General features: G+C 50.5%; 1 protein-coding gene across 1 annotated transcript in view; it reads left to right on the forward strand.

Annotated features, from left to right (window-relative positions):
• RYR1 (ryanodine receptor 1) overlaps positions 1-14,212 on the forward strand; it is a 223,826-nt gene that overhangs the window by 150,262 nt on the left and 59,352 nt on the right. Inside the window, exons 56-70 of the mRNA XM_056847594.1 lie at positions 4-79; positions 190-313; positions 1,466-1,581; positions 2,410-2,477; positions 2,760-2,881; positions 3,580-3,629; positions 3,881-3,941; positions 5,516-5,754; positions 6,623-6,704; positions 7,526-7,656; positions 8,498-8,812; positions 9,764-10,004; positions 10,537-10,624; positions 11,065-11,157; positions 12,249-12,263. Coding sequence (XP_056703572.1) covers positions 4-79; positions 190-313; positions 1,466-1,581; positions 2,410-2,477; positions 2,760-2,881; positions 3,580-3,629; positions 3,881-3,941; positions 5,516-5,754; positions 6,623-6,704; positions 7,526-7,656; positions 8,498-8,812; positions 9,764-10,004; positions 10,537-10,624; positions 11,065-11,157; positions 12,249-12,263 — 1,821 coding nt within the window. The remainder of the gene's footprint in view (positions 1-3; positions 80-189; positions 314-1,465; positions 1,582-2,409; positions 2,478-2,759; positions 2,882-3,579; positions 3,630-3,880; positions 3,942-5,515; positions 5,755-6,622; positions 6,705-7,525; positions 7,657-8,497; positions 8,813-9,763; positions 10,005-10,536; positions 10,625-11,064; positions 11,158-12,248; positions 12,264-14,212) is intronic.

The following is a 14,212-nucleotide window of genomic DNA, read 5'->3' on the forward strand; positions in this document are numbered from 1 at the left end:
CAGGCCATGGCAGAGCAACTGGCTGAGAACTACCACAACACCTGGGGCCGCAAGAAGAAGCTGGAGCTAGAAGCCAAAGGCAAGCCCGTGCCTTTTCTTGCAGCTCTCCCTAGGGGTGGGTATGTCCTTCCTCCCTGGTTTTTACAGCAGCCTTGACCGCTCCTCTTTTTCTCTCTCTCCTTCCCCCAGGGGGTGGCACTCACCCACTGCTGGTGCCCTACGACACGCTGACGGCCAAAGAGAAGGCCCGGGACCGAGAAAAGGCCCAGGAATTACTTAAATTCCTGCAGCTGAATGGTTACGCGGTGACCAGGTTAGCCCCAAATGAGCCTGGACATAGACTGGGGATTCGGTGTGAACAAAGAGAGGGGTGGGAGGATGGGCGCCGCAGGCTCCTCCTAGGCATGCAATGCTTTCCATCTCCTAAGAAAAGGCCTTGACAAAACCTCCTCTTCCCAAACAACAAAGGCAGTCAGTTCTTGTAGGTTATCCGGGCTGTGTGACCGTGATCTTGGTATTTTCTTTTCTGACGTTTCGCCAGCAGCTGTGGCAGGCATCTTCAGAGGATTCTCTAGTTTAAGAATGAATAAGGCTTGGCTTCCTGTCCTGAAAAGCTCCAGACTAACAAAGACTACAGTCCACAATAGCCATGCAGATTAGCTTTGGATTCCACATGTTAACAGATCACTTCAGGATACAACGGTTCCACATTAACATACCACTCCCTCATTAGCACATTATCTTGATACTTTCAGGACAATGATTAGCACATTACCTTTGATACTTTTGCAAGACAATGACTCAGCTCAAACCCAACCCCCTTCTGACTATATATTACTCTTCCTACACACTTGACACTGAGAGACACTGTCCTTCAGTGTTACTCCTCTGAAGATGCCTGCCACAGCTGCTGGTGAAATGTCAGGAAAGAAAATACCAAGACCACGTTCACCCAGCCCGGATACAAGAACTGATGAACTCTGACCGTGAAAGCCTTCAACAACAAAGGCAGTGTGTGTGAAATGCAGGCTAGGACTAATGGGAGGGCATAGGTTGGGGAGAATTATTCCTTTAGAGACACGAGTCTACACTGCACACCAGTCGGTTTTAGAATGGTTTTCCCTCAAAGAATGCTGGGAAACTGTAGTTTGGCAAAAGATGCTGAGGATCTCTGATGGGAGATCCTTCACCTCTCACAAAACTGTCACTCCCAGGATTCCTCTTGGAGAAGGTTATGCCTATTCAGTCTGCAGAGAGTGACTGCGATTCAGCAAAATTTGGGGAAGCAGTAAGGATCTCACATTGCCCCCTAATCACCATATTAGAGTCCGCCGCTCTTAACAATGCTGGCTCCTAACTGCAACATGCTAAACATCCTAGCTTCTTTAGTTGCGTGCCTCTAATGTGCTAACCCCAATCCGTTGAGATTGTCCCCTAAATGCCAAACTTGGGTTTTTATTTGTAGGGGGTTGAAGGATATGGAGCTGGACACGTCGTCCATCGAGAAACGTTTTGCCTATGGGTTTCTGCAGCAGCTGCTGAAGTGGATGGACACTTCTCAGGAGTTTATCGCTCACCTGGGTAAAGCTGTTTGGGAGTTGCCGGTCTTCCCCTTCCAGCCACTTTCCAGAACTTACGGGTGATGTGCAGTTAGCTCAAAGGAATGCCCAAGAGAGACTAGGGGAGGAGGCCATGGGACTGAGACTCTTACTTGCACGTCTAGGCAAGGGAAGTGAACCTAGTGCAGGAGCACATAAAACAGTGCATCGATACAACAAGTAAAAACAGTTCAATAAAACTGGTCCCTCAGTGATAAAACCATACCACGTGAACATTAAAAGCAAACTGCAAAAACCTCAACAGGTAGGGGAGAACAGCCCGAGATCAGTGAAACCACAAAAGACGGGATAAAATAGAAATAGTCAAGTTTGTGCCTCAGTGCTAATGGAATAGGAACCAGGTGAGCTTCGGGGGAGGGAAGGCATTCCACAGACAGGGCCCCACCACTGAGAAAGCTCTGCCTTTAGTTGCCATGTGCTTTACATCTGCAGGCAAAGGTACAGAGAGCAGGGCTTGAGTGGAAGATCTTAACTGGCCAGCTGGGTAGTAAGAAAGAAGTGGTCCTTCTTTTGGCATTTTGGGAGACCTAGTGGATAGAGGTGGTGGCAGAGTAGGCGTCGAGACTCCTGGATTCCATTGGTAGAGATGGCAGGGAAGGTTGACTCCAGCAGATTGGTTCCGGGTTCCGTTTCATCCCATTCCTGGATGAAGGTTGAAGCATTGTTGGCCCAGTCAGTGCAGTAAGGTCAAATGGGAGGGCCTGTGTGCATCAGTGTGCCACTTGTCAGCATGCGTGATTCTTTCACCGTACGGTGGTACTCACAGGAGGGTTTTGTTTTCTGTCTCCAGAGGCTGTTGTGAGCAGTGGGCGGGTGGAGAAATCCCCCCACGAACAAGAGATCAAATTCTTTGCCAAGGTGAGTCTCCATGAGCAGTGGCCCTGCGGCCAGAAGAAGTGTGTCTTTTGGGGGAGGGGGTCAGGAGACAGGGTGGGAAAGAGTAAATGCACTCTTTTGTTCTCCTGAAATAGCTTGTTGGCTGTACAGCTCTTAGCGCAACACGGGCATAAGGGAGTCACAGCCACATTTGTGGAATGAGAGTATCCTGATTTGTTTTTTTGATGACAATCCAGCCCGATCGTAAGGACTCGCTGGCAGGTGAAACACTTCTGCCTTGCTGAATCGTCTTCCTTTTTTCAGATCCTCTTGCCTTTGATCAACCAGTACTTCACCAACCACTGCCTGTACTTCTTGTCCACCCCTGCCAAAGTCCTGGGTAGTGGGGGCCATGCTTCCAACAAGGAGAAAGAGATGATAACCAGGTGAGGATCAGGAAATCAGCCCCTGTAAGGATCTGGACTCAAGTCCAGTAGCACCTTCGAGACCAACAAGATTTTCAGGGTATGAGCTTTCAAGAGGCAAAGCTCCCTTTGCCAGAAGGGATGCCTGAAACTCTCTGCAAGGAGATGGTGTGTGTGTAGGACTGATTCACACATTGCATTTTCTAAGTGTGCATCCTAAGTGTACAACTAAAGAAACCCCCAAACGTGTGAACAACAAGTAGGAACAGACCTACATTTGCAAATACCTGTGTCCTACATATATGTACATTAGGCAACTGTCTGTCTGGCTTATTTTACACAGCAAACCTGGGTTTGCTACTTAGTAATGTGGGAATATGCATTGCTGTGTTAGAGCCAAAATGAAACTTTTCACAAATTTTGAAATTTGGTGGAATGTTATATGAGAGTAGCGAGCCAGTTTGTGGCAGATAATCTGGAACAACCTGCTGTGATTTTACAAACAGCTCCTTACCTTGCAGCCTGACTTCTTCTGCCAACGTTGGCTTCACATGGGTGCATGAGGGAGGGAAGGGAGAGAGAATATCTGCAAGCCCTCCTTCTCCCAAGCAGAGTCTTGGCAAACCCATTCCTCCCTACCCCCTCTGCCCCCTGTGAGCCCTCCTCCTTGCGACGGTCTCTTTCACTCTTTCCTTGTGCCTCTCTTTTCCACCTTTCAGCCTCTTCTGCAAACTGGCAGCCCTGGTCAGGCACCGGGTCTCTCTCTTTGGTAAGCGGCATCCTTGCTCGGCTGTATTCCAGGGGAGCGGGCTTAGCCTGCTTCTCCGTTTTTTCTCCCTGTCACCGACTCAATGAGGTCCAGGCACCCTGCACGCCTCCTCTCTGTCCTCTGTCCTTCCCTAATTCTGTCATCCATGGACTGACCTGCCCACCCTTCTTTCCTCTGCCCGCTTGTTCTGCACCCCTGCTCCACATGCCTCCATGCCTGAGCCTAAAGCAGAGCCTACTCTCTCCCTCCAGGCACGGATGCTGCCGCAGTGGTTAACTGCCTGCATATCCTGGCTCGGTCTTTGGATGCCAGGTGAGTCGGTTCCTTCCGTCCATCCCAAAGAACCCCCTTCCTCCCATTGCGAAGCACTGTGCCCAAGCTGGAAATAATTCAGAAAGAACTGCTAGGAGTCCTCACACACCCTGCCTCCCCAATGTACACTCTGTGCCAAATTAAGTATATTGGGGTCCCCCAACCTTTTTGAGCCTGTGGGCACCAGTAGAATTTTGAGAGGGAGCAGAGAGCGCCACCCCAAAATGGCTGCCACAGGAGTTGGAACCAAATTCAGTACTTTTCTCCCAACTTTGCTGCCATGGGAAACCTTTTCATTTGAATGAGGTGAGCCAGTAATAAGTTCTGCCTTACAGTAAGAACACAAGAAAAGCCCTGCTGGATAAGACCCAGGCCCATCAAGTCCAGCAGTCTGTCCTCACAGTGGCCAACCAGGTGCTTTTAGGAAGCCCACAAGCAAGGTGACTTCAAGCTGCATTTATCCTGCCTGTGTTCCACAGCACCTAATATAATAGGCATGCTCCTCTGATTCTGGAGAGAACAGGTATGACTAGTATTCATTTTGACTAGTAGCCATGGATATCCCTCTCCTCCATGAACATGTCCACTCCCCTCTTAAAGCCTTCCAAGTTGGCAGCCATCACCACATCCTGGGGCAGGGAGTTCCACTTTCTAAAAAACTTGGCAGATGCCAAGGGAAGTGTTGGCCTACGGGCCCCATGTTGGGGAGCCCTGAAGTGTATGATCCTTGTATCAATAGTCAAGGGGTGGTCAGTTTGGATGGCATATTGAGTTGCCAAAACAGCACAGAAAGGTGCCAAACATGCTAGACATGGCCAACAGAACAAGGAGTAGGTGAGAGACAAGGAGCCCAGCAAAATTAACTGGAGGGAGAGAAAGTCCAGCTAGGGGGTGCGGGATGGAAGAGCAGAGACCAAAGGGAGGGGTCTGACTTTCCCTTCCTGTGAATTCTTCAGAGGTTCCTCCATTTGCGTGCAGTAATCAGACTGAGAAAAGTTGCAGTCCAATTCTAAGAAGTGAGGATGCCATATTTATTTGTTTAAAACCACTGCACCCTGACCTGTTCACATGTTGCTCTTGAGGAGGCACTTGACAACGAATATTACACATTTTGTCTGACGGCAATAAGGCGGAATTTCAATATGCACTCAGTTAAAGGACCCACAATAATCCGAATAGTAAAACCTGTGTGTGTGTGTGTGTGGGGGACACACTTTAAAACCTGAGAAAGGAAGAAGTTGTTAAGCTTCTGTTTTTAAAATGTTGTAAACTGCTTTGAGGCCCCTTATGGTCAAAAAATCTGGGAATCAAATCAAGTAAATAAAACCGTGATGTGTTTTTTAAATAACATTTAAAATATGGTGGAATAAGGAGCCATCTGCACAGGATCCAGGGAGGGAAAATAACAAATCAATAAAAATGAACGTTAAAAGGGATTTTTTGTTTTGTTTTGCTTGGTGGCTGAACCTCGGAAGGCTTGGCCAAAGTGGGGTCCTTTCACAATCTTGGCATCCCTCAGGGCCCCCTTTCCCTGTGCCAAAGTCTTATGTGGGTCTCTCTTATTTTCCCTGCAGGACAGTGATGAAATCGGGCCCAGAGATCGTAAAGGCTGGCCTGCGCTCCTTCTTCGAGGGGGCCTCAGATGACATCGAGAAGATGGTGGAGAACCTCAAGCTGGGCAAAGTGTCACAGACCCACACCCAGGTCAAGGGTGTGGGTCAGAATATCACCTACACCACCGTGGCCCTCCTGCCGGTCCTTACCTCCCTGTTTGAGCACATCGCCCAGCACCAGTTCGGAGATGACGTCATCCGTGAGCAAGCAAGGGGAGAGTGGGGGGGCAGCCCTTAGGTCTCGAGCCATATGGCAAGGCGTGAGGGTAACTGACAATGCAGGGGAGCCCCGGCTGGGCCTCAGAGGACAAATTGGCCCCTTAGGGGCGGTGGACCCCGTTGTTTCAAGACACTGGTTGTGGTGAGGGAGTTGGTGGAAGCCTGTGATAAATCCAAGATGGCTGTGTTTCTGAGAGACAATACCAAGAGAAAGGGTGGTAGCAGAGAATTGTGGGGAGGAGAAGTTGTGTAAAGCCTGCTTGAATCCAAGATGGCGAGGGTTGCCAAATGCCTGGTTATGGCGGGCAATTGCCCACCAATTAACAGGGCTGCCTGCCACTCCTCAGCTGGCTGGTGGGTGGAAGCAGGCCAGCTGAAGGGGAAGGGTGATCCGCGCACAGGCAGCGCAATGACTTCACTTCCGGGTTTACCCTGGAAGTGCCGGCATCGCAACAGGGACGCTCTAGCACCCCCCCCACTTTATGGTTTCCATAGAGTTTTACAGGCATGTGCTATAGTGACCCGCACAATGCCGGCACTTCCAGGGTAATCCCTGAAGTGACATCATCGCCCTATGCATGTTGTGCTCATGCTGGTGGTGAGAGGGGACCTGGCAACCCTAAAGATGGCTGTTTTTCTCAGGAAACATTCCAGGGAAAAGGTCATAGTAGAGAATTGTGGGGAAACGAAGCTGTGTAAAGGGAAGCCAAGATAGCTGCTTTCCTGAGACGAGATGGCTGCAAAGGAAATGACTGGGAAAGGATTGCTATATCTCTAACAGCAGAGAGTTGTGGGAAAGAGAATCTACATGATGCTTAGACTGAGTCAGTCTCTCTTTGTCTCTTTTAGTGGATGATGTACAGGTCTCCTGCTATCGAATGCTATGCAGTATCTATTCCTTGGGGACAACCAAAAATCCTTATGTGGAGAGGTGAGTGAATGGATGTGCAAATGTGGAGCAAGAAACAGAACAAGGGGCAGGTTGTGGAGAAAGGGAGCCATGGGTGAGTACAACCTGTGGGTACAGCCCCTCAGCCAGAGTATCAGGCAAGCAAACACCGGCTCTGCTGTCACTGCTGTAGGTCACCCTTTGATAATACCCTTTGATACCCTTTGGGTATCTGAAGAAGTGAGCTGTTGCTCACGAAAGCTCATACCCTACCAGAAAATATTTTTGTTAGTCTTTAAGGTGCTACTGGACTCTTGCCCTTTTCTAGATAATGTTTCTTGTTACAAATGCCATCTTGAACCTTCATGTCTTTATCCATTTGTCTGCCCCCTTATTCATTTTTATGAGGCAGAACTGCTTCAGGGAGGACAGGCAGGTTTCTTGGTGCCATCATTGTGGGGCGCATGTCTCCAGTCAGTGAATTAAATCTTTGCTGTATGCAGCCAGTGCCTGCTTCATTCTTGCAAGAACGGGTTTTCTTTTCAGAGGGCTGTGTGCAGTGGGGGAGCTTCCAGACCAGGCCCCTCTGCTTCAAAAACCTTATCTCTAAATTCTCCTCTCCATGCTTCGATTGATCAATACCTTGTCAAGCAGAGCTGGAACAGGCAGGCAGACTCTTTCTTTAAAAGAAGTGTGTGTTTTTGCTCTGAAAATTTCCCTTGAGTCACTGCTGTTTTTTAAAAATGTGCATTTCAGCTTCATTGGTGTGCCCATCAGAACGGAGAAAGTGGCATTTTAGGGGGTGGTATGGGCAGAGCTGATCTGGATGAATGATGCCCTCTGATCTCCCTTGCCCTTTGCAGGCAACGTCCACAACTCGGGGAATGTTTGGCCCGACTGGCAGCGGCAATGCCCGTAGCATACCTGGAGCCCCACATCAACGAATATAACCCCTACTCCGTCTACACCACCAAATCGCCGAGGGAGCGAGCCAGTGAGTGCTAGCAGGAGGAAAAAGAATGGGCAGATGGCAGCCTCTCACTGGAAACTTCTTCAAGGAGATGTAGTTCAGGAGGGGTGACAGCTCGGTGGCAGTGCACTTTCTCTACCTGAGACCCTGATAATTCACAACCGGTCAGAGTTAGGCATTAGTGAGCCCAGAAGTCTGACTGTAGACAAAACACAGCCCAGTGGTCTGACTCTGTATTAGGCAGCTTCATGAGTCCATACATACATGTTCCATTTCTCCTTTCTTCATGGTGTTCTCAGCATGCCAGCCCCATTCCAGAACCTCCCTTCCTGTTTCTTCCTTCTGCCCCATCCCGTTCCCCCTCTGCACCTTTCCATTCCTATTCAAAGCTGTGAGAATCAATCCCAACACCCACCTACAGGAAGCATTCCCCTCCCTACCCATAATTTCCCCCCTTCCTTCTTTCACTCAAATGTCATTGATCATTTTACCCTACCCTGGCACTCCGTACCTAATAAAAAGAACCAAAGTTTTGTAGAAAATCCCAAATTTTTACATTGAAACTGTCTGTGCTAATAAGCATAGAAATGCTCAGACTACTTCTGTGGTGAAGAAGTCCCATCAGAATCACCCTAGAGCCTCTGAAACTGCCTTTTTCTGCAATCTTGAGGACTTGAGGATTTAGAGAAATTAAACTCAGATTTTTGCATATTCTGTAAGGGCTTGCTGACACAAGCTTTGGATAGTCTGGGATGGGGATGGGATGACCTTTCAGGATACAAACCTTTAAGGGACTGTTCCCTTAAACTTGTAATTCCTCTGCCCCAAATTGACTGGACTAATGCCCTTCTCTTTGCATCTCCAGTCTTAGGCCTGCCCAACAGTGTGGAGGAAATGTGCCCGGACATCCCGGTTCTGGACAAGCTCATGAAAGAGATCCACGGCCTGGCTGAGTCGGGCGCCCGCTACACGGAGATGCCCCATGTTATTGAGGTCACTTTGCCCATGCTCTGCAACTACCTGCCCCGCTGGTGGGAACGGGGCTCTGAGACGAACCCGCAGGGGCCCTGGTGCACAGAAGTGACATCTGACCAGCTCAATACCTTGCTGGGCAACATCCTGAAGATCATCGTCAACAACCTGGGTATAGACGAAGCTTCCTGGATGAAGCGACTGGCAGGTAAGGGAGGGTCAGTGATCAGAGTTGACGTTTGTCCCATTACAGAAGCCACGTGATACACTTTATGAGAACTGACCCAAAATGCTTCAAAACAATGGGCAAGCTTTGGAGTTCCTCAGAACTCTTCAATCAGGATGGATGGTAGCAAAAAAAAATTGAAGGGAGGGGGGAGATATTGCAGGCCTTGAGCTTTAAATCTTTTGTTTTGGATCCTTTGTGCAATGCCCAGCAGGATAGAATAGATAAAATGGTGCTGGTTGGAGCTTGTGCCAGGGTCCACCTTTAGCCTTCTGCATAGAAGAAGGGACGATGGCAGCCCCCTGATGAAATGGGTTTGAAGCCTCCCAGGGTGGTCGTTTCTGATTGGAGAACTGGCAGAGGGGAGGAAGCGTCATATTCCCAGTTTGCAAGTTCCATGGTCATAATCTGGATTGTGATTATGCACACACTCCGTACAGCTGCTTTCTAGATCCCAGTTCCACATCTGGAAAAGCCAGTGATGGAATTCCAGTGTCTTATTTCATTAGACCCTTGGACTGCGTTGAGACTGGGACCTCTTAGACAATAGACGGGTCAAGGAATGGAGTCCAAGAATCCCAAAGGAATTCTGGGAAATGTTGGCAGGTTGTGTAAGATTTCTGCTTCTAGAGTCGTGCTATGTCCAGTATGGACCCCAACTTTGTCCCTGATAGCAAGGCTCAAAATGGGTTTCCAGTTCTAAGGAGCAAGCCTCCAATCCGTAAGTGACAGAACTGGGGAGAATATTAACATTCCTGGGAGCTGATGTCAAAGGTTTGAAGAATCCTTTTAAGCAGGTCATTGTCATTTGGGAAGTTTGGAGCCACATGAAAGACAGAGAGAGAGAGAGAGAATGTGGAATATGGATTGGCCTTGGAAGGGGTGGATTGACACTCTTTCCCTCCCCCCTCAATTTAACCCTTTCCTGCCCAGTCTTTGCCCAGCCCATTGTGAGCAAGGCCAAGCCAGAGCTTCTTCGCTCCCACTTCATCCCTACCATGGAGAAACTGAAGAAGCGCTCGGGGAAAGTGGTGGCCGAGGAGGAGCAGCTGCGGCTGGAGGCCAAGAGCGAGTCGGAGGACGCCGAGCTATTGATCCGGGATGAATTCTCGGTGCTTTGCCGAGACCTCTACGCCCTGTACCCACTGCTTATCCGCTACGTGGACAACAACAGGTGCTGTCCAGGGGGGTTCTTAGGAGAGGGGATGTGGCTAGTGGACTTAGAAGTGGCCATTATTTACCCGTATCCCTTATCCTAACCCCGGAAACATCCCAGCTCGGAAACCTTCAGTAATGGGCTTCAGAATAAGGTACCTGAGTGTGAACAAATGCTCCCTAATGGTGCTGATTTTCCCCACCTGAGGTGGGAATAGTTGCCCGAGCCCAACACTTCTGGTGGGATCCAGTGGCACTGACCCGCCTCCCACTCGTCCACTTCCCCTGTCTATACCCATCCTCCCAACAGCCCATTAGGTGTCATTAAGGAAGGGCATGCTGGTGAGGCCCAGTGGCGGCATTCCTGGTGGCAGCAGCACTCCCAGCTGCATATACCAGCCAGTGCTGTCAGGGAAAGGGGGTGCAGGGGGTGCAGGCCTGGTGCCCAGGGGCACCTCGTTGGGGATCCCTGGTCTATGCAGACCAAGTCCTGTTAGCCATGGATGAGGGGAGCAGGTATCCACTGACCGTTCCGTGTTTTGGGTCGGCAGGGCCAAATGGTTGACGGAGCCGGACTTGGATGCCGAGGAGCTGTTCCGGATGGTCGGGGAGGTGTTCATTTACTGGTCCAAGTCGCACGTGAGTGAGACTTTCAGCGAGAATTGTGTGGCAGCAGGTATCTTTGAGGGGGCGTGGCAAATAAGTGTGCCATCTGGGAAATGGCCCCCGAGAACTGTTGCAGCGCCGCCAAGCAGGGCGCAGGTCTTGGATTGCATTCAGCTGCTCCCCAGCAACACCATAACAAGTTCTGGGTCACACTTTTCAGAGGGCATCCAAACTGTCTTTGATGATGATGGGCAATGAGTGGCTGTGAAACATAAAATGCCCCGTCTCTTTCTGCCATGCAAAATGTATTCCAAAAACTGCCAGGAGAGAAAAGTTTCCTTCCTTTGTGACGGTGTCCCTTGTGGGCCAGCAGGGATCATGATCTTTTCTCTTTCCAAGAGATGCGGCAAGTCTGACCTCCCTTTTGAGAAACTGCTGCCGTGTCTCATTCTCTGTCTAATTTCATTCTGCAGAACTTCAAGCGGGAGGAACAAAACTTTGTTGTGCAAAATGAAATCAACAACATGTCCTTTCTCACGGCTGATAGCAAGAGCAAAATGTCCAAGGTGAGAGGAATGCCCCATGGGGACGGGTGGTGGTGGTGGGGGAGACAACCTGACTGTTGGGGGAGGGGGCTGGAATGAAGGACCTATCCTCCTTCAGTGGGTTTGCTTAGAGCCAGAATATCAACTTTCTAGGGGGAATCTGGGAGAATCTTGGAACTAACAGCCTTTGGGGTGCTTCCGTTCTGCAGGGACGGCCAAGAACTCATGCAGGGTAACAGTGAGGGGCACAAACTGTGAAGCGGAGTGTCCCTGCTTCAAAGGTCACCACAGTCATGAAATCACTAGGACCACTTGGGCAGGCCTTTGTGTCCCAGCCTCTCCCTTCCTCCCCCCCACCCCGGGTTCCTGCCTCTAACAAGGGATAAGCATATCTTGCAGGGTTGTTGGAAGGATTATGAGTACCGCCCTTTAAGCAGTGCGAAGCGTCAAGAGCATTTTGTATTCCCCCTAATCCTCCCACCCCCAACTGGGCAGCTATCCCACAACCGGTCGCAGAATGCCTCTGAAGGGGGTGCCTTTCTCCCCCCTCCCCCTAACCCTGAGCACAACTGGCTGGGAAAATCAGAAATCACTTCTTGGTTCATGGTCAGGATCTGCACCGTGCCATGTTTATCCCTTAGCAGCATTTGGGTACTGTGGGCAACCCGTGGGAGCAATAGAGAGCCCATGGGGGAGGAGGAAGGGAGGAGTGGAGTGGTATAGAGAGGGGCAGGGTCCCAAACCGCTTAACTATTGTGCTTGAGGATGTTCGGTGGTCCCCTCCTGAACGCTTTCACTCTTCTCACAGCCAATGAGGACTAGAAGCTTTGTTATCTTCTTCTCTGTGGGGGGCAGGGGGATAAAGAAGGGCAGGATTCTGTGATGGACACCGTTCACGTTCAGGGATCGAGCATGGGCTTCTTTTAGCAAGTGGTTGGTGGGGGAAGATGGAAGAAGTGGGAGGGGGGAGCTGTATATTGTGGATCCACTAAGTCCCAAGGGGCAGGCTCTTCCCCCCCCCCCCCCTGCATTGGGGAGATCATTTACCACTTCACCTAACCATCTCTCTCTCCTCTTCTGTCTTGTTTCCCCTCTTCTCCCTTTGTGTGTAGTCTGGAGACAGCCAGGTTAGAGACACACCAGCCGTTCCACTGCCCCCCTTTTTTTGCTGTTGCGTGGGGCACGTGGAGACAGCATGGCGCAGTGCGCATCTATGCTGCGACCCTCCCCTCCTTCTCCTCAGGAGAGCGGTGGAAACCCTTCCCAAATCTGAGGAGGAGAGGGAAGGGGGCGCAGCTGCATGGACGATGGCAGGAGCACAGACGCTTTCCGCAGCTCTGGCAGCAACGCATCATGCATCCGATGGGTTGGCCTCCGTGAGCCATCGAGCGCCCTGTTGGTGGGACTAACTATCCATCGTGCACCTGGGCAGGACACCATGTTGTAGGGTGTGGCCTCACTCCTATGATATCTCTGACACAACCTCTAGTTGTCCCCCCCCCTCTCGAAAGCCACTGTTGTGTGACGCCTCATCCTCTCCCAGCATGCTTTGGGAACTTGTCCTCAGTCACGTCCCCCTGTTCTTGGAGCCTCATCCTCAGGGTTCTTCTGTTTTGCCCTCTCTGTTGCCTACCCTACTGTGAGGGTCCCAAAGGTCACAGCTGTGGCATCGCTGACCACCGGTGGGGAGGTAGGGGGTGCCCGCAATCCACACCTGGGAGGTTGTATGTCTTGGCTGGCAAGGGCGCTGTGTGTCTTGTGTGTGGTTCTGTGTAGAAGTTAGAAGGCATTTTTGCAAGGCTGAATGTAGGTGGGCAAAGGGGGAGATGGGCATCGGTTGCCATCTTAATTTCCGTGGAGTGGAGAGGGAGGTGGTGAGTGCTCCTTTTCATGCCAGTCCAATCCTTCCCCTCCTGGCCCAGATGGCATGCCTCCTTCCTCTTCCACGGGGCTGGCAGAATTCCAGTCCACTGGCTATCCAGGTGCATAAGAATCTGATGCTGGCACCTTAGGGGAATTCAAACCATTTTTCCCAGACTTCAGAGAGATCCCCAAAAGAATGTGTTTTTCCCTGCTCTGTTTGGCCACCCTTCCCTTATAATCCTAATATTTTCCTTTTGTGTCCTCTGGTTCAATCTTCTTCCACTCTTCCCCAGCTCCTTTTGCCCTAGATCCCTTACCAGTGTCAAATGTCTTCCCTGCTACTGAGCCCCTGCTCTCTTCTCCAATTCTTCAGTCCTACATCTCCATCAGCACCACCCAACCTGCAGCTCTCCAGATTCACTTCCCTGCCTCACCTCCCCATGCCTCTTTCTCAGCTCTTCAAGCCACTTCTGTTGTCCCTAAACAGAGAGATCTTCCTGACAGGAAAAAACTGTGTCTGTTACCCCAAGACCAAAATCATAAGGACAGGGTGTGATTGGTGGTAAATGCACGTTCTTGCATGGCCATCGATCCCTTCAGAAGCCCGGCACAAGTATAGTTAGCCTTTCCTTTGTGTTCATGTGTATGCCCCCATGGTGGGAGAGACACTGGAAACAGGCTTAAACAGCACATGTGCATATGGCTTAAGTGTGTCTTTTGGGCATCTTCTTGTGGACCAGGATCGGACCTGTGCCATGGCTTCTCGATCCATTTACAGAATACCTCAGAAGCGACACATTTTTTCCTACTTGGAGATCCTGGGTTGGATCCCCAGTGTCCATTCCGCTAGCAGTGGTGATTTCCTCTGGCACAAGAACCTTTCTGCTGGAGGACAGCGCTTTCCAGAGCAGAATGGATCCCCAGGATCCAAACGTATACCTGCCTATTAGAAAACAGCTGTGGTTTAGAGCTTTCCAAGGTGCCCATCCGCAAGACACCTGGAATAGGGAACCTGGGGCTGGCTGTCCCCACTGACTGTCTTTGTCCTCTTCTCTTCTATGAAGGAAACACACCTCCCCACTCCACTCTGCTGCGGAGGAAGCCTTTTGCCAGCCCTCCCCCACTTGCGCCTCACCGGATTCCTGCGTCTGAGCGGCGCTTGGCCGTTTAAGCTTTTTGCCCAGCCGATCTCTTGGCATGCCGTTGGATAGCC

This window comes from Euleptes europaea, chromosome 3 (genome assembly GCF_029931775.1).
Source record: "Euleptes europaea isolate rEulEur1 chromosome 3, rEulEur1.hap1, whole genome shotgun sequence".
NCBI lineage: Eukaryota > Metazoa > Chordata > Lepidosauria > Squamata > Sphaerodactylidae > Euleptes > Euleptes europaea.